General features: G+C 48.6%; 4 protein-coding genes across 4 annotated transcripts; 2 read left to right on the top strand and 2 right to left on the bottom strand.

The window, feature by feature from the left end:
• Positions 1–169: 169 nt before the first annotated feature.
• Positions 170–5,391, bottom strand: EAH_00026070 (hypothetical protein, conserved; the record flags this gene model as incomplete). The annotated part of the gene is made up of 8 exons (XM_013392859.1): positions 170–228; positions 1,101–1,223; positions 1,407–1,493; positions 1,731–1,802; positions 2,054–3,120; positions 3,443–4,170; positions 4,851–5,119; positions 5,367–5,391. 8 exons carry the CDS (start codon positions 5,389–5,391, stop codon positions 170–172), a joined length of 2,430 nt encoding a protein of 809 aa, XP_013248313.1.
• Positions 5,392–10,138: 4,747 nt separating this feature from the next.
• EAH_00026060 (hypothetical protein, conserved) lies at positions 10,139–15,882 on the bottom strand (the record flags this gene model as incomplete). The annotated part of the gene is made up of 6 exons (XM_013392858.1): positions 10,139–11,048; positions 11,396–13,141; positions 14,043–14,347; positions 14,651–14,761; positions 14,973–15,127; positions 15,264–15,882. 6 exons carry the CDS (start codon positions 15,880–15,882, stop codon positions 10,139–10,141), a joined length of 3,846 nt encoding a protein of 1,281 aa, XP_013248312.1.
• Positions 15,883–17,477: 1,595 nt separating this feature from the next.
• Positions 17,478–21,081, top strand: EAH_00026050 (hypothetical protein, conserved; the record flags this gene model as incomplete). The annotated part of the gene is made up of 9 exons (XM_013392857.1): positions 17,478–17,538; positions 17,726–17,947; positions 18,258–18,325; positions 19,241–19,328; positions 19,497–19,649; positions 19,948–20,069; positions 20,249–20,404; positions 20,615–20,675; positions 21,014–21,081. 9 exons carry the CDS (start codon positions 17,478–17,480, stop codon positions 21,079–21,081), a joined length of 999 nt encoding a protein of 332 aa, XP_013248311.1.
• Positions 21,082–23,012: 1,931 nt separating this feature from the next.
• Positions 23,013–23,517, top strand: EAH_00026040 (hypothetical protein; the record flags this gene model as incomplete). Its single annotated transcript, XM_013392856.1, has 2 exons — positions 23,013–23,198; positions 23,425–23,517. 2 exons carry the CDS (start codon positions 23,013–23,015, stop codon positions 23,515–23,517), a joined length of 279 nt encoding a protein of 92 aa, XP_013248310.1.
• Positions 23,518–24,875: the final 1,358 nt, after the last annotated feature.

Here is a 24,875-nt window from a genome sequence, read left to right as displayed (position 1 = left end):
CACAAACCCTAGGGTTTATTTTAACAAACCCTAGCCTAAACCCTAGGCTTTCTGGTTTGTCTAAGCACTAGGGTTTAGGGTTTAGGGTTTAGGCTGGAGGCTCGGGCGTAAACCCCAGGGTTTAGTTAAACCCTAAACCCTAGGGTTTAGTTAAACCCTAAACCATCCCTTAGCCTCTCATGACGCTGAAGGCCTCAATAGGAATTCTAAAAAAGCCGCTGCAAATACCTGAGGCAACAAAAAGAGATAAACAAAACCCAGAAAGAGAATTTAATCTCGGGTGTATACGCAGCTACACCACATGCGCATGCAGCGTTAAAATTGAGTATATATAATGCGAGAAAATAATTTACCTTAAAATACTACAATAGTACTAATATTAATAATCATAATAATATTAATAACAATAATAATTAATAATACTAATAATAATTAGTGATAATAATATTAATAATAACAATAATAATAAAACACTAGGACAGTAAAGACAATATTATTAATAATAATGAAATACCACAATAATATTATTATTATTACTGTTAACAGAAATACCTACGAAGTAATAACACTAAATATTACTATTAGCAATAGTAATAATAACGAGATATATCATAACAATAATAATAATAATAAGCGACAACAACAACAGCAATAATAATAATAATAATACCATTATTATATCCCTCTAAACATTTCCCCTCCTGCAACTCTTAAAATTTGCAGCCCCCACCAAAACACTCCGGCTATTCAGGCCTAACGCTGCGGTGTCTAGGCAGTTTTGCTGCTGCTGCTGCAGCCGCTTCTATTGTTTTGCTGAGTGCTGCATGCGTGCGTCTGGCTGCGTGGCTGGGGTGTATAGGCAGCTGCGCTGTGGTGTTCACGCGAAAGACTGTCCAAACAGAAGCGAGACGGCCCGCTGTTCTGGGGTGTAAAGGCAGCTCGGGGGTGTAAAGGCAGCTCTGGGGTGTATAGGCAGCTCTGGGGTGTACAGGCAGCTCTGGGGTGTCCAGGCAACTCTGGGGTGTATAGGGAGGTTTGGGGTGTATAGGGAGGTTTGGGGTGTATAGGGAGGTTTGGGGTGTATAGGGAGGTTTGCTCACCGCCAATAAAAGAGGCAATGGAGGGAAAAAGAAATTCAAATTTTTCTAAGAGAGACTGCGAAGCCCTCGCCACTCCCACCCCCAGCAAGAAAGACAAAGGCAGGCCCAGCGACCAAGTAGCCCCTGCAACAAACCCTAAACCCTAAACCCTAAACCCTAAACCCTAAAACCTTGGCGAAGGAAAGGGAAATGCAAAGCAGAAGAGAAGGCACGCTGCTGTCTACGGCCTCCCAGCAGAGAGGGTGTAGGGTTTGATAATAAGGTATATATAGGGTTTAGGGTTTATTAGGGTTTATTAGGGTTTACCTAGCAGCAGCAGAGCCTCGTGCAGCTCGGTGCGAAGCCTTTGAGGCTCCAACACGGGGCATTTCTTTGAACAAATCGGCACCCGACCTGCAGCAAACCCTAAACCCTAAACCCTAAACCCTAAACTCTCCCCCTTACTTTCTTTCTCTTGTGCCCGGTGTTTCGTTTCTGCGTTATATATATATATATATATTTCCTATAGGACATATAATAAATAATCTGTCTAATGACTATTATCCAACTTAGGGTTTAGTGTTCTAGGATTTTAGGGTTTAGGGTTTTGAACGATAGCGGCTGAGGGTTTAGGGGTTTAGGGTTTTCTACCTTCGCAGTGAAACGCCCCCACATCAAACCCTTCATCCTCAACTCGCTGCTCCAACTCTCGCTCCGTTTGCGCTGCACCAACAAACCCTAAACCCTAAACCCTAAACCCTAAACCCTAAACCCTCGACCTTAGAGCAGCTTCCGTAGCTCAAGGCTCTCAGACGGAAAGCAGAACAACCCTAGACCCAAAACCCTAAACCCTAAACCCTAATCAAGGCCCTAAACCCTAAACTCCCGACCCCCTCGAGCCTAATATACCCTAAAGCGAACCCCCCACGGCATCCCCATAGGGTTTAGGGTTTAGGGTTTAGGGTTTAGAGTACCTATGCAGGGCAGAGCAGGAGCGAAAGGGTCTAAGAGGGTTTGCTGCAACTCCGGAGACAGCGCAGTGCTAACTTCACCAACCCCACCAAATAAACACGAAGCCCCAGATGACTCTAATAATGAAAAGTATCTCTGGCGGCGTGCAGCACGATCTGCTGCTGCTGCTGCTGCTGCTGTTGCTGTTGTTGCTGTTGTTTCGGGTGCTGTTCTTGCGGCAGCGGCGGCTTCTGGTGCTGCCGGTGCTGCTGCTGCAGTCTCTGCTGCTGCTGCTGCTGTTCCGCTACTTCGTATGCCTCCTGCTGTTCCTGCTGGAGCTTCTGCTGCTGCAGCAGAAGACGCGCTGCTCTCGCTGCCGTTTGCTGCTGCAGCAGCACCTCCCTCGACGGCGGTGGTGGCGTGCTGCTGCTGCCGTCTCTGCTGCTGCTGCTGCTGTTTCTGCTGCTGCTGCTGCTGCTGCGCACTGGACCAGTCTTGCAAAGTCTGCGCATGTTCTAGAGTAATATATTTTAAGCAGCAGCCGCACTTAACCAGTCTCCGTTTGCATGCGGCTTCGTGCTGCTGCAGCTTTCTTCGCTGCTGCTGCTTCGCCTCTTGTATTTCTCTCAGCAGCAAATTGCTCTCCCTTCGCAACCTCTGCAGCTCCCTAATCAACTCCATTTCACTCTCTGCTGCTGCAGCAGCAGCGTCAGCAGCAGCAGCAGCAACAGCAGCATCCGCCGCTGTCTCTGCTGCAGGCTCACACACCCCCTCCTTGCTGCTGCTGCTGCTGCTGCTGCTGTCACTGCCCGTTGCTTCCGCAGAAGAATTCGGAGCTGCGGGGGAGTCTGCACCGGGAGCAGCAGCAGCAGCAGCGGCTGCTGCTGCAGCAGCAGCAGCAGCAGCAGGTCGTTTCTGATTTTCCTCTCTAAGCAGCATAAGCTGTCTGTTTGCTGCTGCTGCTTTACTGTGCAGCTGCACAAGCTCCCTCACCAACCCCCTGTCTCTTCTCCGCAGCAAATATGAGCAGCCCATGCATGCAAACCGGCATGGGGTGTACTCGCACTGCTGCTGCTGATGCTGCACCAGCCTGCAGCACAGCAGCAGCAACAACAACAACAGCAGCAGATTCAGCAGCAGCAGCAGCAGCAAAAGCAACAACACCAGCAGCACTAGCAGGAACACAAGCAGCAACAGCAGCACCAGCAGCACACGCAACAGCAGCGTCCGCACCACAACCAGCAATAGCAGCAGCACAGCCAGCAACAACAGCAGCAGCAACAGCAACAGCAGCAGCACACCTGGAGGCTGGCAGCACCTTGCTGCATGCGCTGCAGCTAATGAGGAGGCGGCTGTACATCGCTGCACGCTGCAGCAGCTCTACACCGAAAGGCCTGCAGCCCCAAAAGGACCAGAACCATCCTCCTTCTGCTGCTCCTGCTGCTCCTGCTGCTCCTGCTGCTGCTGCTGCCTCCACTGCTCCCGCTGCTGCTGCTCCTGCTCGAGATGTTGCTGCTGCTGCTGGATTGCCTGCTGCTGCTGCTGCCGACTTTGGCTGCTCCATGGGGCCCAGATGCTGAACATCTACTTTATAAAAACGTTCATAGAAACGCTCAATCTGGCTGCTGCTTTGCTGCTGCTGCTGCTGCTGCTGCTGTTGATCAATAAGTCGCTGCAGCAAAGCTGCCCCTTTTGCGGTTTGTGCTTCTGAGAAGCAAAACGAGCGAAGGCTATTTAATTCTTCTGCTAGCGACATCTCTTCCTCCTCTCCCTGCTGCTGTGGTTGCTGCTGCTGCTGCTGGTTGATGTGCTGTAGCTGCAGCAATCCCCCGTTGTCGCCCTCGAATAGCTGCTGCTGCTGCTGCAGCAAATCCTGATACTCCTGCTGCTGCAGCAGCAGCGGCTGCCCTTCGTCTTCACGGTCCTGCTGCTCTTGCTGCTGCAGGAGAACCTCATCTTCCGCTGCGTATTGCTGCTGCTGCTGCTGTTGCTGTTGCTGTTGCTGCTGCTGCAGCTGCAGGTTGCCTTGTTGGTGTTGGTGTTGGTCTTCGTGCTGCTGCTCCTGCTGCTGCTGCTGCTGCAGGTGCTGCAGCTGCTGCAGCACCGCATGCGATAGAAGCGGCTGCAGCAGCCTTGTAGACTGAATATATTTATTGCACAGAGGGCATCGAGATCTCAGGTGTACAGACAGCAGCAAACAAATGCAGCAAGCAAAGTGTCCGCAGGGTGTCAGTGCAGGTCTATCTGCAACCTGAAAAGGAGACACATAAATAGAAGGAGACAGTTAAATAAAGGAGACAGTTAAAGGAGACAGTTAAATTGAAGAGACAGATAAATAAAGGAGACAGTTAAAGGAGACAGTTAAATTGAAGAGACAGTTAAATAAAGGAGACAGATAAATAAAAGAAGACAGATAAACAGACGGAGACAGTTAAATAAAGGAGACAGTTAAATCGAGGAGACAGTCATATTAAGAAGACAGTTAAATAAAAGAAGACAGTTAAATAAAGGAGACAGTTAAATAGGAGAAGAAGCAAGTAGGAGGAGAGAAATAAAAAGGAGACAGATGAAATACGAGAGAAAGCGTAAGAAAGAGATGCAGCAAAGCAGCCGCAACCCAACCCCAGAACAAACAATTAAAGAGACAAAGAAAAAGGAGGAGACAGCAGAGAGATATCTGCTATATGCACACCAGACAGAAACAGACAATAAAAGAAGAGAGACAGTCTTGCTGCAGAAAGGAGATAGCCGCAAAGCCTTTATGAAGATCGACCAACAAGCGCACAAACCACCCCTAAACCCTAAACCCTAAACCCTCACGTCAAGGCATATAGGACAAGTCAGCTGCTCCACGAGGCTCTGAGGGGCGAAGACGTCGCAGGCAGAGCGGCTAACTTTGGCTGTAGATACACCTGAAAAGGAAACCGCTGTGGGGCCCTCTTCCCCTTCTGCTGCTGCTGCTGCTGCTCTGTTTGCTGCGGCCTCCGCTGCTTCCTGCTGCAGCAGCAACGGGTGCACGGGGGCGTAGCGGGAGTAAAGGGATAGGACCAGACTGGGAGAGGAAAACAGGGGGGGGTTCATCATCAACCCTAAACCCTAAACCCTAAACCCTAATGAAAATGAAAGTCTTGAGTACACCAAGTTGCTGAAAGGGTAGAGAGAAATAGCTGTCTGGGTGTTAAGGGTATAGGATTTACTGTTTAGTGTCTCCTCCTTATGATTCTGGCCTAGGCTTATAGCGTCGAGGGTTTAGGGTTTAGGGTTTATGGTTTAGGGTTTAGGAAGACCCGGCGAGCGGCCGGCTGCTGGTCGCGTCTGCGTCTGTGCTGTTCGTACACCTGAACAAGTTTAATTGCCTCATTACGTGAATTTTAATGTTATTTGTATTTCTTTTCCTTTAAACATTGATACTTCTATGCTGCGACACTACTCAGGAAGCAGCAGCAGCAGCAGCAGCAGCAACAGCCCCTCCAGCGGCAGCAGCAACAGGAGCAGCAACAGCAGCAGCAGCAACAGCAACAGCAGAAATATCAAGTTGTATACAGTTATTTAAACCCTAAACCCTTAATAGCCTAAACATACACTGCAAGCGCCTGCTCACCACAGGCCTCAAACCCTAGCACTCGACCCTAAACCCTAAACCCTAAACCCTAAACCGCACCAGCAAATGATCAATATGTCAAATCCTTCTTTGTTAAAACAGCAGAAAGAAATGCAGTTGTCTGGGTGTATCTGCTCATTGTTTATTGCTGTCTTTAGAAGAGTAGAGGGCCATCGTAGGCTTGCAGAAGAAGAGCAGCACTGTGCAACAGAGGAAGACCCTAAATGAAATTCAATTAGAAGCAGATATCCCTCCACCCTAAACACTGTTTAACAGCACTCACCTTGGCTGCTGCGGGATCGAGCAGCTGTTTGCTCTCTAAGTGCAGCTGTCTTACATTACTGTCTTGTCTTACATTTATTTCTTCCTGCTGCTTTTCTATTTGCATACAGCTTCTCACTTAAGCGCCAAAGGGATGTACGGCGATTGGCTTCAGTGGTCGTGCATGCACCAGACGGGGCTTAAGTTCTATGTTGTAGCATGCTGCTGCAGCAAGCTGCACGCAGCTGCAGCAAGCTGCATGCAGATGCAGCAGGCTGCACACGGCTGCAGCGGGGTGCAGCAAGCTACAGCCAGCTGCAACAAGATGCATGTAGCTGCAACAAGGTGCAACGAGGCGCATGCGTCTGCAGCAAGTTGCATGCAGTTGTTTTCAGCCCCAGGCCCTTTTGCTACTGTGCAGTTCTGGAGACAGTTGTGGAGTTCATCTTCTTTTGGGTGGTTCTCTTCTTGCGTACTTTGAGTGGAATGCTTCATCCATTGTTAGACGCTTACTCGGTCGTCTCTCGCCCCCTTTTCAGGAAAGTAGAAATGTACAGCGGGGATCTTATCCGCATCGCTTTGTTGATACTTCTTCTCGTCTGCCGTCGATAGAACCGACTCTCAGAGACTGCACCCCTTCGGCGCAACTTAAGGAGAAATATGCGAATATTTACATATATATATATATTTATTTATACATATGTGTATATATGTATATACATATAATTGCAAGGCCTGAGTTGAGTTGTCAAGTTAGCAACTGCTGAGCATCAACAGAAGCATGAAGCAGTAAAGAGTTGACTCCATATAGATTTGGAGGCGCCGCTTTCACAAATTTCTACCCCGAGTCTGCACCACTGTTTGCGTGGGGGCGACGTCGCTGCACTTCCGTACATCTTTGAGTTCCCCTTGAGGCACTACTTCTAAAAGCCATACACCCTAAATTTCGTAGCACTTCTCAGGAGCCTGCATCTTAGAAGCATTTGGCTTTATTTTGCTGCAAAAGAAGCAGATGCGCCTCTCGGTACTTCCCCTATTCTCTTTTTGACTGCTGGAGTCAGGAGACGCCGCTTTCTTTTCCTTTTTACCTTTGGCTGGGTGGGTCAAATATTTACACCCCTAATGCCTGTAGGCCCAATGAGAGAAGACAAAAGGAAGAAGAAAACGTTTGTTTAAAAAAAGCGTCTTCTTCTTTCGCAGCCAAGGCTGTGGAAGTGGCCTTTCTCCTTGTTTGAAGCGCATGCATCCCGCCAGCATCAAATCACCCTCAAACCCTTTACCTTTAACTTCCCTTTCAGCCGTTCAGCCAGGGGCATATATTACCTCTCTCCAGGGGAGAGCCCTGTAATGAGCCATTGATATACAGTCAGCAAGCCCACCACCATGGGGCTGCTACTGCTTAGGAAGGATCGATGCTGCTTGAAGGATTTCTCTTTCGTTTGTTTTTCTCTTGTTTACTCGCCGTAGTCAATTACGCCACCTACCTGTCAATACACCGGCATCAGAAAAACTCCCCAGTCCCGGATGCGCTCCGGAGAAGGTTGCTAAGGCGCAGCCTCCATTGCCATGCGTTATGAATCCCCTGCTAATAATAACGAGGAACCCCCAATCATAACTGCAGTCGCCCCCTCTTCATGTTTTTTTTAAATAAGAAAGGACACCTCCAGAGCCCCCAAGGAACTCTCGGCTGCTTCCGCGCGCCGGCGCACGCCATATATGCGCTGTTAGAAAATGCTGAGCCCGTCTGTCTGCATGAATTATTATTACTCTCAGTGTAACAGGCATAAAAACAATTTTGAGTGAATATAAGATAAAGATAATGAATGAACTCGTTCGAACGCGATGCGGCGTTCCCTCCCCAGCGAAAAGTATATCCAAATCCTCATGCGTCATACGAGAGGAGAAAAAGACGAATAGAACACCCAGACATCAAAGTGGCTCCACAGCTCATTAGCGTTAGCCACCTGCCTTCTCCGTTGTAGTGGGTGAAGCTTGCAGCTGGGGCCTGCTCCTCTAACGCATGTGGCGCAGCCAAGTGCAGCACAAGTTGTTTTAGGTCTTATCAAATGCCCTTCGTCGTGCTCTATTAAAACGCTTTTAATAACTGCACGGAAAGAACTCCCCGGTAGCAAGCTATCCTCACACAGCAGCTCAGCGGGCTGGGGCTGGGGGGGAGAAGAGGCGGGGCCCTCGCATGCGTTTCAGCTGATCTTGCTGCTGCTGCTGCAGCGCAGCTCCGCATGCATGCAGAAAGGCCAAGCCCCAATATTGTGGAGAGTTGCAGCTAAACATTTACTGAGCCCTCAGGAGACAACCTTAACGCCAAATACAAAAAAAAAAGAAACAGAGCCCCACAAAGCAACTTTAGGGATATCGTATTGTAGCGGGTGAAAAGGGATAACTCCATCTTCCCCTCAGGTGTATCCTGAGCTAGAGTACACATGTAAATCCTTTAAAAGGAAAGAATATTTAGCCTCCCCTCCAGTCTCCAGCATACCTGAGTAGATGGGCCCAAACAGGCCTGGAGCCGGGGACAATGATATATACTTTGTCAGAAGAGACAGATTCTGTCTAAGGAGACAAGTTCCAACTGAAGAGACAGGTTCTGTCTGAGGAGATAGGTTCAAACTGAGGAGACAGGCTCTAAGTGAGGAAACAGGTTCTAATTGAGAAAACAGCTTTTGGCATATTCTGTCTAAGGAAACAGATTCTGAATGAGGAGACAGATTCTATCTAGGGAGACAGACTCTAAGTGAGGAGACAGCTCCTCCTTTCCTTCATGAGTTGCCTTTCTGCAGTTTCCTTTTTAGAAGTAATCAGCAACGTAAGCAAACCTAAAAACGACCCAACTTCTCGCCCCTCATGTTCATTCTATTCCTGAAATAAAACCATTCAGACGTACAGTGTACATACACTGCGTAGCATTTCCTTTAATAGCTTTTTCCCCTCAGAAACCAACAACAATTACAACCCGTGCACAAGACGATATATATACATATGGATACCCATATATATATATATATATATATATATATATATGCACGAAAAAACTTCAAATGCACGAAGTTGTATCTGGTGTCTCATCGCAGCATTAACGCTGGCCCCTATACACCAAAACGCCAATGGGAACTCTGTCTCCTGCCTCCTAGCTTGCTGCAGGCGTTTACTCCTGTCTCCTTCCTGAGTTTCTGCTGCAGCTGTCTCCTGAGTTGCTGCTGCAGCTGTCTCCTGTCTCCTGATTAGCTGCTGCAGTTGTCGCCTGTCTCCTGAGTTGCTGCTGCATATTTTTGCTTAGAACGAGAAGGTGTTTTCTGTCTCCCGATACGACAGGCCAACAGGGCGTCTGGTGTCTCTACAGCGGCGGTTCATACATAATAACAAAAGAGAGACCCCAACCGAAGCTTCACCCATCAGGTGTCTGTCTCTGACTTTTTTTTTGTCCCCTCCCTGTTTGCAATTTTCCCTGTTTGTCTGCCTGTCTCTGTCTGTGTGTGGTTGTCTCTCCGTCTCTCTCTCTCTCTCTCTGTCTCTCTCTCTGTCTCTCTCTCTCTCTGTCTCTCTCTCTCTCTGTCTCTCTCTCTCTTTCTTTCTCTCTGGGCATTCTTTTCTAAGAGGACACTTTATATTAATGAAGGATATTCTCTATTGATAAAAGAAAATTCTTTATTATTAATCCAGTATAGAGTATTCTTTACTAAGAACACTAGCAAGGATTTCCTTCATTAATAAAGATTATTCTTTTATTAATATTCTTTTCCTAGAGAAGAATATTCTATTAAAAAAAGAATGTTTTCTTCCTACAGTTCCATTATTCATAAAGAGTATTCTTTTATTAACAAAGGCTTTATGTTTTTAAATAAAAGAACACCCATTCTTTATTAATACAAGAACATCCCTCATTAATAGAGAGATATTCTTTATTAAGGAAGTAACATCCCTTATAAGTATAAGAATATTCTTTACTCATAAAGAATATTATTATATAAATAAAAAGAATATCCGTTGTTAATAAAGAATATCCTTTATAATAAAAGGACACCCTTTACTAAAAAACGAGTATTCTCTTGCCAATAAAGAAAACGTTTTATTCTGAATAAAAATAAAAGAATATTCTTTATGAATAAAAGAATATTTATTCTTTTATTAGAAGGAATATTCTTTTAATAAAATGAATATTCTTTTGCAAAAAAAGAATATTCTTTTATTCACAAAGAATATTCTTTTATTAATAAAGAATATCTTTCTCTCACGGAAGGATATTTTTTCCTTGTCTTCGTGCTTCTGCTGCAGCAGCTAACTCCACAGCGAGGAAGCTCTCCGGTCTGACTTCTTTATGGTCATCAATACTAACTATAACAGAACGACCCCTTAAAGGACGCTGAAATTGAGAAGGAAGAACATTCGCATGCATGGTATTAGCTACAAACTCCACTAACTCCCCAGCAGATAAACACTGGTTTCCTTTAGCTACATGACCTGCGTATACACCCCGAGGTGTCAAGCATGAAGCCCCAGCTGCAGCAGCACCACCTACTTCTCCCTCCCCACCTGCTGCTGCTGCTGCTGCTGCTGCCGCTGCTTCCTGATACAGCGCCTGCGCATGCACTGAATCACTCACTCCCCCAGGCTGTATGTACACCCCAAATGAATCTCCTTCAGAAACAAGATGCACTACAGAAGAACTCCTCCCTGACATGCCTCCATGATAGGCCCAGTTCTTCACCATAGGAATCAGCGGCTCCCTCTGCTGCTGCTGCTGCTGTTGCCGCTGCTGCTTCCCGTTCGCCTTGTGCTGGTGATTACGCTGCTGCAGCACCTGCTGCTGCTCCTGCGCAGCAGCAGTAGCAGCAGCATCCACCAGTCCGTCATCGAGGGTATCCTGTGGGGAGTGAGTGAAAGAAGAATGCTCGTGCTGTTGCTGCTGCGAGTTGTCTCCGCTCTGCTCTTGCTGCTGCTGCAGCTTCTGCTGCTGCTGCTGCTCGGTATGGTGTTGCAAAGGGCGCTCTAGCTGCTTCCTGCAGCTAAATACTGCTGCTGCCTCTGCACCAGGAAAGGCTACTGATAAGAAAGCAAGAGATAATGCCTCAACAGAGGGAACAGCATACTGACCCCTTCTGCATGCGGTTGTATGCACGCGAATCAGCAGAACCGAACGCCTGAGTACACCGGAGCAGCAGCAGCAGTAGTAGTAGTAAAAGTAGCAGCACAGCAGCAGCCACAGTAGTAGTAGTAGTAGCAGCAGCAATAGTAGTATTAGTAGTAGTAGTTGTTGTTGTTGCTGTTATCGTAGTAGCAGCATCAGTAACAGTATTAGTAGCAGCAGCAGCAGTTGCAGTGGGAGACGGACAGAAGAAGAGAGAAACAAGAGAAGACACCGAGACAAAGAAAGGGACAGCGAGAGGAATAAAGAGACAGCGAGAGAGAGCGAGAAGCAGAGGAAGGCTTAAACAAAGAAGCGATAATAAGAAATAAAGAGAAAAGAACAGCTGATTCCTTAGCTCACGTGAAGAACGGAGAAAGAGGCAGGAGGAGAAGAGGAGCATCTCCAAACCCTACATGAAGACGCACACCTAGAGACTGCAAGCGTCTTTCTGAATAGGAAAGAGCCCAGGTAGGTAGCTGCTGCAGTCTCTGTTCTCGGCGTAGAGACACTAGAAAGGCCCTAACACCAATATCTCCCTGTCTACCGTCAAGAGCGACAGATCTATGCGTAAGGCGAGCTAGCAGCTTTGTTGCTGCTGCCTGCAGCAGCTTCTGTCTCCTCTCTACAACATCCATAGAGGCATCACCATCGGATAAAGGAGACCCTGAAGCACGACTTCCTACGTAAACTACCAATACAGCTTCTTGTACATCTGTTCCTGTCTCCCCTTTCTCGTTCTTTTGACTGCTTGATGCAGCGTGATCGCTCTCTACCTCTTCACCCCAGATTTCCTCAGCGTCTATAGGAGCCGGAGGCTCACGCTCCTGCTGCAGCTGCTGCTGCTGCAGCAAACCCCTCAGATCCCGCTCGTGCTGCTGCACGAAACGTCTATGCGTAGAAGAAGAAGACCCCATAGCGTTACTTTCCTCTTTCTTTCCCTGGTCATTCTCCTCATAGCCGCAATCAGGAGGAGCGAAAGCTTGCTCCTCATCCTGCTGCTGCTGCTGCAGATGCTGCTGCTGCTGCTGCTGCAGCTTGCGCATGGTGAGGCCTGCTGAAGCCTTTGCTGAGCCTGCTGCAGCGCTGCCTCCTGCAGCAGCAACAGCTGCTGCTGCTGCTGCCTCATCTTTATACTCTTCTTCTAGAAGAGCCTGCAGCCTTGCAACATCAGGAGACGTTTCTGCCTCTGCGTCGCTGTTGACTGCAGTATCTAGAGTCTCCCTCAAATTGATATCTGCTGCTGGGTATGATTCTACTCGCTCAGATGCGAAGTCCCCTCTGCTGCTGTGTGCTGTTCCTGCTGCTGCTGCTCCTGCTGCTGAGGCACTGGTGGCGGCACCCTCGGAACCCTCTCTCGTTGCTGCTGCTACTGGTGCTGCTGGTGCAGCAGCCGCACTTCTTCCTGCTGCTGCTGCGTGTCCTGGAGGCCCCGTACAATCTTCGAAAGGGTTATGATATTTAGGGAGGGAAGGCCGGCCACCAGCAGCATCACACTGGGCCCCTCTGGGGCACGTTGGCTGCTGCTGCTGCTGCTGATACTCCTGCTGTTGGTTGCTGCTGCTGAAGTCTGTTTTGCGTGAGCATGGAGACGGGAAAGGAGGAGGGAATGTATAGGCAAGGGAGACATCAGGTTGAGGCCTCGAAGAACTTCTCAAGACGAAGGTGAAGGCCTTACTAAGGGCAGTGCCGTAGTATTCATGCTGAATAAAGGGCCCCAAAGGTACCTCTGGAGGAGGATAATGAACAACAACAGAAGAAATAGAATTGGGCGTGATGCGAGAAGCATCTACGAGGACACCATCTATAGCCAGTAGAAAATAGCCTTCTTCACCTTGGGGTGTATAGGCAGCTCGGCTGAAACACCGACGAAATGAAGACACCAGCTTCTGCAGCATATATAATGGAGGCTGCACAGATTGCTGAGGGGCCCCCCACAGCTGCGTAGGTAGCCCAGCAAGTCTCTCTCGTGCATCCTTAAGAGCTCGTTCTGCTTGCAGTGTTGCTGCCCTAGCTATCACTGAATCTCCTGCTGCTTGAGGCAGCAACCGCGCCAACTTGGGGATCTTCCGCAGCAGCAACTCATCCGTTATCTGACGAGCCACGCGTCTTGTATATACGCCCCACACAACACATCACAAACCCTAAACCATAAACCCTAAACCCTGGGGCAACATAACCTAAACAACTGCCGTGGTGAAGAGGGTTTACACAGCACACAACTCACGGCATTCATTGCTATCTAACGAAAATAACAAACAACAAGTAAATATCAACATATGCACTGAGCGCGTCTGCCTACTAGGGTTTCTAATTAGGGTTTCTAATTAGGGTTTATGATTGGGGTTTATAATTAGTGTTTACGATTAGTGTTTATAATTTGGGTTTATCATTAGGATTTATCACTTGAGGCTCATTACTTAGAGAATATTGACTAGGGTTTAGGGTTCATTGATTGGCTCCAACGAACTAGGGCTTATTACTGTGATATTTGAATTCTGCGCCTTTCCTTTTGCTTTCTCTCTCTACTGGCTAAGAGCTATGGTTTAGGCTTTAGGGTAGGGGTTTCGGCTTCTAAGGGTTTAGCGTCAGAAGGGTTTAGCGTCAGAAGTCAAAAGGGTTTAGGGTGTATCGTTAACAGAGCTTAATGTTGCAAGGGTTTAGGGTTTAGGGTTTTGAGTACTTGAATTCTCCAACTTTGGCTTTGATTTCTCTCTTCATTGCCTCGTTGTTGTTTCCTCTCTTTGCATTTCTTTCTGTCTCGCCTCCTCCCCTCAAATCAAAACGAGGGAGGTGAAATGCATGCGGAGGCACCCAGGGCTCCTCCTCGTCAGGCTCAGTTAAGATAAATATTGGAATGCTGCAGCAGCAGCAGCAGCAACAGCAGCACAACGAACAGCAATGCAGCAGCAGGGCTCGCAGCGAGGAGTTGCGGCATAGTTAATCGAGGGGTATATTTCGCTGTTAGGATTATTTGGGGTGTATATACAGCTAGGGAGTGAGGACGTACATGCGGAGATTTGGTTCCTTGAGCTTGTCAAGTTCATGCATCAGCAATTCTGCAACCTCTGCTGCAGTGTATCCGGTGCAGCAGCCGCTGAGATCGGTGAAGGCTGATCCTCTTGTTGCGATTTCTTTTAATGCATCTTCTGCTGCTGCTTTTATTTTAATCTCCTCTAAGACAGCAAAGTTTACACGCGTCTGTTCCTGTCTCTTCTGCTGCTCAAACCTCTCTAACAAACGCGGCTGTGCTTCTCTTAATGCCTCCTCAAACTTCAGGCTCTGCTCCGCCGCCCACACCCGCACCCTCTCCAGCTGCAACAAGCAATCATAAAGCTTAATAAACCCTCATAAACCCTCATAAACTCTCATACACCCTCATAAACCCTAATATACCCCCATAAACCCTCATGAGCTAAGAATAAAACCACCCTAATAAACCAACCCTAATAAGCCCTAACAAACCCCAATAAACCCTAGAGGGCCGTAGAGATAAACGCGGCTCAATGCGAAGAAGAAGCACATCTTTCAAATTACGCACACTGCTCCAACGCTGCACAATGCTCCAACCCTAAAACCCTAAGCCGTAAACCCTAAACCCTAAGCCCTAGTCCTCACGTGCTCGGCAGCAATGACATTGATTTCCGCTTCCACCCGCCGCAGGTCGTCTGTCACTTTCCTCAGATCTGCTACCAAAGTGGCCGCCTTGTACGTCGTGTCTACGTAGTCCTACACGCAAACCCTAAACCCCAAACCCTAAGCCATAAGCCCTAAACCCTAAACCCTAAAAGCTGGAATAAGAAGGGGCCCCCTACTTGGCGCGTCGGCTACACGCTCCATGGGGTGGGCCTGTCCTGGCGTTCCTGATGGCTAGCGAGGGTAAAAGAGGGTTTACGAGGGTTTAGGGTTTGCATTTAGGGTTTAGGGTTTGAGGCGGTACTTGGTGAAGCGGCAGCAACTTGAGAGCAATATGGTCCCCCAGTTGCTCTCTAAATTCTGTAAAATTTCCCTCAATATACTCCGCTACACGCGACTCTAATGTAGCTGTTCGCTCTAGCAGTAAGTCGAGAAGAGGCTGAGACGGGTGCGGCTGATCTGAACATACACCCCAAACCCCACACCTTCACCAAACCCTAAACCCCCCCTTTCCACACGTTTCGGCGGTACAGGTTGCCTCTTTGGGTGTGTCTTTTGAATAAGCAAACTCAGATATTTAGGGTTTAGGGTTTACTGAGAGTTTCCTTGGTGAGGTCAAGATCCTTTACAGCCGACTTCAGCCAATTAATATCCAAGCGGAGCCCATGCAGTTGTTTAGCTCCTCTACCGAGTTGTGCTTTGAGCGCTTCTTTGAATTCAGTCATATGCTGGTCGTGTTTCTGTTGCTGCTGCTGTTGTTGCTGCTGCTGCTGCTGTTGCAGCTGCTGCTGCAGCTCCTCCTCCTCGGTCGCAGCCATGTGGGCAGCAACCGCAGCACCTGCTTCAGCCCCCAGCTGGGGGATTTGTGGTTCGAGTGTACTGACACCGTGGGGATCTTCAAAGGAAAGGACTTCTGCTTCTGTTTCTGCTGCGGTGGTGGCTGCCCCCACGGGTGTGGCTGCTTCTGTTGGTGCTGCTGTCGTTGCTGCTGCTGCTTCTGGTGCAGCGGGCGGGTACAGCTCCTCCTCCTCCGTTGTCTCCTGCTGCCCTCTCCATACTTCGGCCCCTTCGGTCTCCCCTGCTCTGTCGCTGCTCACGTGGCTTGTTTCAGAGGATTCTTCACTTCCCGCTGCAGCAGCAGGAAAGCAGCAGCACTGCAGCAGCAGCAGCACCACCACCACCGCCATGAGCGGCCGAGGCGGAGGGCGCCCCATTGTTGATCAATCAACTTGCTACAGAAATAACTCGTAGCTTCTGGCGTTTAAGCTGCTGCTGCTGCAGCTGCTGCAGCAACGGCTGCTGCTGTTGCTGCTGCTGCAGCTGCAACTGCTCCCGCAGCTGCTGCTGACGCTGCCGTTGCTGGTACTTGGAGGGCTCAATCCTAGTCGATACTTCAGGGTCAGCTGGTCACTTGGCTGCAGCAGCTGCTGCAGCTGCTGCTGCTTCCTTTGCTGCTGCAGCAACCAGCAACATCGGTCATTACGGCAGCCCGGCAGGAGCGACGGGCATTGGCTATCAACAGAGTAAGAGCTGCGCTTGTTTTAGGGGGAGTCCTTCGGGTTGCTGCTGCAATGTTTATTAGCAGCTGCTGTGTTGTTGCTGCAGTGTCCCTGGAACATGGAGAGAGGCAAGGCTCGACGACTCCGGCTGCAGTTGCTGCTGCTGCTGCTGCTGCTGCTGCTGCTGCTGCGCGATGAGCTGTGCATGCGAGAGGACCAGCGGAATTATCGGACGAAGAAACAACTAAAAAAAGAAACCTCTCCTCCAGCAACAACTGCTGCTGGCTCTGTTGCTGCTGTGGGAACGGGCGCAGCATCTACTCTCGTGAGGGCTGGCTACTGTTGCTGCTGCTGCTGCTGCTGCTGCTGCTGCTGCCGGCTACGAATCCGCAACCGTCGGAGAGGCGCAGGGGGGCCCAGCAGCAGTTGAAGAATTCCTTTTTGAAGATGATGTAATGTTGAAGGTGGCTTTGGGGTCTAGGGCTTAAGGTTCAGCCTCTGGCCTCGCCTCACCTGGAGTCGTTCGCGGGGGCGTGCAGCAGCAGCAGCAGCAGCAACAACAGCAGCAACAGCCTTGCCGTCTCGGGTAGCGTTCTGTCTTTCTTGAGTTCGAGTGTACGCACACCTGCCTTTGGGTGTTTTGTCTTTCTTTCATCGTGAGGACCGGCAGGAGCGGCTCCTCAGCAACAGCAGCAGCAGCAGCAGCAGGAGCGGCGGCGGCAGCAGCAACAGCAACGGGGCTCCGCAGCAGCTGCTGCCGCAGCGAGCCAAGATATATTCTGCTGCACCGCTGCACCCGTCAAGGGGGCTGCAAAAATCCACACAGCCGCAGCAGCAGCGGCAACAACACTAGCAGCAAAGACAGCTTAGGAACAGTAGCAGCAGCAGCAGCAGCAGCAGCGGCGGCGGCTGCAGCACCAACTCCTTCGCGAACAGGCCGCCTGCTGCCATTGAGGAGATGTCGTCTCTCCGTAATGTATTTAGAGGCAGCAGCGTTGCCGCGCTGCTGCTGCTGCTGCTGTTGCTGCTGCTGCAGCTGCAGCAGCAAATGGCTGCTGCCTTCGAGGCCCCTGCACACGAAGCGATCTCCATGACTGCCCTATCAGGTAATGGTGATCTTTACGCATGCATGTTGGAGGCTTTTCCTGCTGAGGGGGTTCCTCGGTTTGCGTTAGCTACCTGCATGCATTTATCTTCCGCTTTGTCGCAGCTGCAGCAGCGTATAGTTTGCTGCTTTGCTGCTGCTAGCGGGGCGAGTTGGGTTTGAAGCGCTTTAAGGTGTTGAGGCTGCTGCTGCTGCAGGCCTCACAATGCAGGCGAACCAGGCGCTGCGCCGTTTGCTAAATGGAAAGGACGTGGCGGACGTCTCCGGTAGGCGGAGCTGCTGTGTTCTGCTGCTGCCGCTGATGCTGTTGCTGCTGTTTGCGCTGCTTTTGCTGGTTTGCCCTACCGTGCAGCTTCTGTTGCTGCTGTTGATGGCGCGGCAACTGCTTGCACTTAGCGGCCGTCGGCGCCGTTTCTGGTGCTGCTTTTGCTGCTGCTGCTGTTGCTGCTGCAGGTTGGGCTCACCGGGTGACAGAGAAGTATCCTTTGACGGCGCCTCTGCACTTCCAGCGGCAGCCAACATGCCCCCCCGCACTCACTGCAGCAAATACGAAGATTGAGAGGTCTTTCTGCAGTAGTTCAACAGCAGCTCAAGACGGCTGTCTACTGGAGGCCCTTACGTACTTCTTCTACCGGCTAACAGCGCCGGAGAAAAACACTGAACCCAGAGATGAAGGTAGGTGGCAGTTGCTGCGCTGATGCTGTGCTGCTGTTGCTGATGCCCTGCCGCTGCTACTGTCGCTGTTGCTGATGCCGTGCTGTTGCTGCTGCAGTGCTGCTGCTGCGTGCTGCTGTTGCTGCCGCTGGTGCGTTCTTGCTGGTGATGCTGCTGCAGTGCCGCTGCATTTCTTCTTGCTACCGTGCCGCTGCTGCTGCAGTTGTGGCTGCCGTGCTGCAGGCGGCTTTGCTTCTTTCCTTGCTGCTGCTGCCATGCTGCTTGCTACTGCTGTCGTGCTGATGCTGTTATGCTGCTGCTGCTGCTGCAGAGAATCCAGTGATCCGCACGGACAAGTTTGTATTTCCCCATGGCATCAACACGACGGATGCAGATGCTGTAAGGACTGCAGGCAGCGGCAACAAATATATGGGTGTATAGACAAAAGGCAGTTTGTTTGTTTGAATACATAGTTTTATATTTATTTATTTTTATAGTTATATGCATGTATTTTCTATGTTCATGCGTCTACAAACGGGAGCATTAGCTGGCTTATGCATATATACGTATATATATGTATATATATATATATATATATGTTTATTTGCGCATGTATGCATGTACATATATATATATATATATATATATATATGTATATATATGTAACTATTGAATGTATATATATATATATACATTCATTAATTCTGAAAATGCGTTTAATACGTCCATGCAATAAGCAGGGGAGAATGCTGTGTTGGTTCTGATGGATATATATACATATATATATATATATATGTATATATGTCTGGATATATATCTATATAATACTCGTACATATTTATTCATAGATGTAGCTATCATGTGGATGCATTTGGAAGGGAGAATGCTCGGCGAAAGACGCAAGCAGGTTTTTATGTGTTTCTCTTGCGTATTTATGCATCAGTATATATATATATATATATGTATATATATATATATCTGTATGCATGTGCTATTTATGTATTTGTGTTATGCATATATGTACTGATATATATATATATATATGCATTACTTATGTATTTGTGTTACGCGTACGTGCACTGTCATTAATATTATATGTGTTGCAATCCCAGTTACAGTTTTTCTACTGGTAGAATCAATATGAAGGCATTTGTTTGGTGTTGATATTTAAATATATTTAAATACATTTGTTTCTTGTTTAGGTATATTCGGCTCATTTAAGCATATTCGTTTTATATTTAAATATATTGATTTGATGGAGGTGAATATTTTATATTTAGTTGCATTTGTTCACTATTTTTTGTCTTCTCTTAGGTGAAGTATGTCATCAACCTCATCGGTGATCTCCACGAACCGCTCCACTGGGGCTCCTCCGCCGACGATTTCGGTAGAAATATCTTCAGTGAGCTCGGTGCCATTGCTGCTTATCTGGTGCATTAGCTGCTGCTGCTGCAGCAGTTGCAGCAGAAGCAGCTGTAGGAGCGACAGCGTGCCAGGCATGCTGAGTGCAGCGGAGGTTGTGCTGTCTTGTTTTGATGTTTGTTTATTTGTTGTTTGCTTATTAAGTCAGAATGGAATTGTCTCGCTCTGTTGCTTTTGCCTGCAGTTGACTATGAAGTGGGGGACGACACGCGAGAGAAGCACCGCAGCAGTTTGTATGAATTTATTGAGGGGGCATTTATTAAGAAGATAATGAGTGAAAGGCAGACCTTCTGGTACTCAGGTGAATTGAAGAGAACTTTATGCATGCACCATCTCTGGTTGCTGCTTTGGCTGCTGTTCTTTTGTGGTTTCTGCTTCGGCTGCTGTTGTTCTGGATGCTGCTGCTGCAGATGGAGGTGTGGTGGTGCTGCTGCTGCTGCTGTTGTTGTTTAGAGGGCTTGAAGAGGGGCCCAGAGCGTTAAGGCGTAGTGTACGGCATTTAGGTTGTGGGGGGCAGCTGGTGCTGCTACGGCGGAGTTTCTGTTGCTTGTCGTTGCGCGTGTATATTTTGTTTTTTTTTTAACTTTGTATCTGTTCAGGATGGACGCATGTTAACTCGGTGAAGACCTTCTACGAGGAGGAAAAGGCCGTATTTGCCGCACGAAAGGAGACTTACTTTCTATCTTGGGCAAAGGAGAACCGGGCTCTGCTCTGCTCTGAGGTCTGTTTATCTGTGTGGGTGTGGATGTGGGTGTGCGTGCGCGTGCGGGTGTTCAAGCTGCATTCCTCTGTTAGAAAGAGCAGGAGAGAAGCTCTTTTGGTTAAGTTGAAGAAATTCATGTCGTATATCCAAGGGATCACGCTGAAACTTTTACGTTCGTGTTCATTTTCTTTCCGCAGATCTACCCCTTGTTGAAGCGCATGAAGAAGAAGAAAAACGAACAAAATGTTTATATTCTAGACAGAACTGCTGAGTTCCTTTTTTTTGAAATAATCAAGAAGCGCATCCTCGTTGCTGGAGCGAGAGTTGCAGTTGTGATGAACCACATTCTTCAGGTTTGCACAGACGACTATCCAAGCTGCCTATCCACCATACGCTTGCACCGTGGAAGCACTTCTGTATTGTTTCAGTAGCATTTTGTGGATCTGAACGAGCTAAATCTCCATGCTAAAAGCCTTTACACCCTTTTCCTTAATCGATTCAAATTAGGTCCAAATGGCTTCATTGGTGACGAATTTCTATCGACTTTCCACTTTTTTACGTAGGTTCGAGGGCTAGACGACGGCCTTGGGCAGCTCCGCGCAGGCAGTGGAATGCAAGACGTTCGTAAGTTTGTTTCTTAATGAGAATTTTATTCTCTGTGAGGATGTAATATCGTGTAGATCAATAGGATGCCTTCCCGTGTATTTGTCTGCATGCATTGGTACTGGCACTCTCGTCATTTAATGTGCAGTTTCCCTCCTCTTAGCGTTAAGCTGGCGTTCATACTGTGATATTCTTTCTGTGCGTGTGCGATACAGAGGAAACGGCCGACGTTCGGCCTCCTCCAGGGAGCGACAGCTACGTCTATTTACGTAATTTCCTGATTAATTTCTCTATATTTATTTTAGTTGTATTATTCTTCGTGTATATTTCACGGTTCTACCGCAGCACTCCCTGCCCAGCTCCGCTTTCTTCTCGTTCTGCAAAGACACCCGACGGGGCAGAACTCATGCAAGCCAAGGCCAACTGAAGCAGCTCTGCTGCGAGCCTTGCTCGGTGGCTGTTTGACGCTGCTGCTGCAGTATAGCAGCATATCCGCGCCTCTTCTCACCCTCTTGCACAGAAGCGTGCAGCCCTATGCATGCAAGAAGAGGCAATACAACTTCTTGCCGCAGCTTATAATCTCGGAATACAGCAACCAAGCGGCCTCTGTTCAGTCTCAATTGAGTTTCATTCGCTGCATCTGCCGTTTGCGTCTCCAGAGGGCTGCTACCGATGCCCTGTTGCTTCAGCTGCTGTCCCTTGCTGCTATCTGCTATTCTGTAGTTGCTGTTTCCTCTCCACCTGTAGATGCACCAATGAACATCACGCAGTCTCCATAAGTACGCGAAAGTTGTTAGACGACAATTGATATTCAGCACGCAGCCCAGTGCATGCATGCACGCAAACACATGCAGAAGAGGAGCAGTCAAGGTAGACAGCCCCTACTCTTAAATGCCTTTAGTATTAGACGAAATACAAGTAGGTGAGCTTTGCAGCTTGGTTCCATTTCTTTTTTGCTTTCTAATGGCAGCAGTGCGCATGCGACAAGATAAACAGTCCGAGCCTTCCGGGGTTGAAAGGGAAGGTGCTGCTGCTGCTGCTGCTGTTTCACCACTACAGCTTCTAAAGCAGTCATATGAACATACCACAGCAGCAGCAGCGGCCGCCGAGAACTGGTGGCGAAAAACAGAAGAGATAGCTGCTGCTGCCGCTGCAACAGCAGCAGCAGCACCAACAGAAGCAGCAGCAACACAAGCAGCAAGCAACAGCAGGAAAAACGGTACAAGCAGAAATAACTCGATGTGCAGAGGAAGCAGAACCAAGAGAAGCAGCAGTCAACAGAAGCAGCAGCACCATTGACAGTTGTTGTGTTTGATAGGTTGTTTGTTGTAGATACACCAGGCAGAGAGAGTGCAACGTCCGCTGAAAAACTTTTTTTTCGTTTTGTGCCTAAAAGCATCATTTATAGAGAAGAGAAAGCGCATGCAGGAGTTGCAGTATGTTTGCTTCTCTCTGCATGCTCCACACATGGGAGGCATCAGTAGTACGAGGCACAAAAAAATAATTTTAAAATTAAGAAGAAAGAAGACGACTTTAGTGCACAGAGAGCAAAGATAAAGAAACTGAAAATGAGCAAAAGGACACCTAAATTAATAATATGAAAGACGGAAAAAAACGGAAGAGCAGTACCAGAGGCAGTACAAAGAAGAACAGTAGCAGCAGCAGCAGCAGCAGCAGCTCTGCAAATCCAGCAGCAGAAGAAGAAGCTCTGCAAATCCAGCAACAGCAAGCTATGCTTGCCTGCATTAACAGACGCTGTATTGGATGTCTTAAGAGGGGAGGCAACAAGGTGGATATAAGGACCTTGTGGTCAGAGCTGCTGGGAACATATCAGTGCGTAAGACGCTAATCGACACTGGGATTCATGAGAGCTTGTATCTTGTTCAGAAAGCAGAAGGCTCCTCCTTACACCAGAAGAAACTCATCAGAAGCATAAAGCAGTATATGGCAGGTTGGCAGCGATATGTGTGGAAAGGAATGGCAGATCAAGGGAAATCCTTGGCCTACCAGACACAAAGTACCAATGCTGTGTGCCATGAAGGGACCCACGCCCCTGAAGCCAGAGGAAATGAAATTCGCAATAAGAGCACGAGCTTCACAGATTCCCCCTCGAGACGATCCAACTCTCAAAGGTTTCACGTTGCCGCCACTACACGGCTGGCATTGAAACACTCGCTCATGCCCACAGCCAAGACTGCAAGATAAAGACTAGGTATAACAAGGCACTGGAGAGTATCACAAGAGCTATCAAGAACAGCTTGTTCATAGGAGGAAGACAGTAAAGGTTGACAGCTGCCAAGAAGACGTGGAGGCATTACCGAGGCTAGACATCATCATGAGAGACGAAAACACAAGACAATGACAAAAGCAAAGGCGGCTATGGCCCTCGAGGACTACAAGAAGAATTCGCTCAGCGCATCCCACATTTACGAAGAAGAGAAGTACCTAACCCTCGAGGCATACTGTGAAAAACGAGGGTCTCGGGTGACACCGCAGGCACTAGTCTACGGATCCCTAGGCGCCATTGTACAAGAGAAGCAAAAGGTGAGTTCACAGGCGCATCGCCTCAGAGACAAGCCGCTACATTAGCCGGGCCTTGCGCCGCTTAACTTCGGAGTTCAGGTGGGATCCGCTGTATTCGACGCAGTATGAACGACGGCAAACCAAACACTCTCCAAAATACGCACAACCATTAACATCTTCTCCACATCTGCTACAAACCATACCTACTTAAATCCAACTAACAAACCCGTATTTTGCCTGTTTCCAGGGCTACGATGGGGCTGCGTGCGCTTCGCGCTGGATACGGGCTGTAGTGCACCGGCACTACAATGGAGCTTTGGTGTGGCCTCTAGAGGCCTAAAATCATGTAAAGCAACGAATATTGTAAAATAATTCAAGGATTAAAACACTTTTACGTTGAAAAGCAGCTTCATAGGATCAGAGTGGTCACCAGCCGGCACCAGCTTGCGGCTGGGTGCGAGGCTGTTGCAGTGACCCTGGCCCACGCCCTCGGCGAGAGCCGGGCATCAGTTCTATTGTTCTGGTTTCCCCTTCCGAACAATATTTGGACGTCGATCGTATGTATGGTTGTTGGTTGTGTTTATTGGTGGTTGCAGCAAGAAATATAGTTTTTGGTGCCTAGATATAGTGTGTGCACCTATTCAGCCTACCTAGGGATCTATCGTAGTGGCAGCGTACGCCAGTTGTTCACTACATGGGCGGCGCTAAAGGTTCCCCTCCTATGCCTCACTTGAGGATTTGCTCATCTCAAATCGCTGCATCAAAGAAGCCAAATTAACGACGATGTTGGATTAGAGGCACTTGGTTGCGTGTGAGCGCCTGGAGACAGAACTGCCATTTTGGATTTAAAGGGCTCGGAGTGGCAGAGCCACTTGGTTGCAGCACCAAAAACGCTAAAGTAATGACGACGCAGGATTAGCGCCACCTGGTTGCGTGTGACCACCTGGAAACAGAACTGGCATTTTGGATTTGAAGGGCTCGGAGTGGAGCAGCGTGTCGGTCGGAATGCGCAAGTTTGAAGGCCTATTGAGGGTGGAGGAGGGGAATAATGATCATGGGACGTTCAGAAGCCTGTGTGTTGGAGAGTGGATTTTGTGTATGCTTGTGCGTGTGTATGTGTATGTGTGTGTATGCGTATGTGTATGTGTGTGGTTGCATGTGAGCGCCTGGAGACAGAACTGGCATTTTGGATTTGAAGGGCTCGGAGTGGCGCATCCTGTCGGTCGGAATGCGCAAGTGTGAAGGCCTATTGAGGATAGAGGAAGGGAATGTTGATCATGGGACGTTCAGAAGCCTGTGTGTTGGAGAGTGGATTTTGTGTATGCGTGTGCGTGTGTATGTGTATGTGTGTGTACGTTCAGAAGCCTGTGTGTTGGAGAGTGGATTTTGTGTATGCGTGTGCGTGTGTATGTGTATGTGTGTGTATGCGTATGTGTATGTGTGTGTGTGTGCGTTTGCCCGAGTGACATGTGCATTTTGTATACATAAGCGTGGGTAGCTGTGGTGGGCATGAATGAATAGATGAAATTGGTGGAGGAATAAGCGGAGCGTGCAAAAAATGTATGCACGGGAGCTGTGTAAATTGAAAAGAAAAGAGGCCGTCATCACCCAAAGGGACTCCCCCGGAGTCCCCCACCGCAGTATTAACCGGGCCTTGCGCCGCTTAACTTCGGAGTTCAGATGGGATCCGGTGCATTG

This window comes from Eimeria acervulina, genomic scaffold (genome assembly GCF_000499425.1).
Source record: "Eimeria acervulina Houghton genomic scaffold, Eah_scaff216, whole genome shotgun sequence".
In the NCBI taxonomy this organism is placed as follows: Eukaryota; Apicomplexa; class Conoidasida; order Eucoccidiorida; family Eimeriidae; genus Eimeria; species Eimeria acervulina.
Note: the sequence above shows the minus strand (reverse complement) of the source record. Positions and strands in the feature narration are given on the sequence as shown.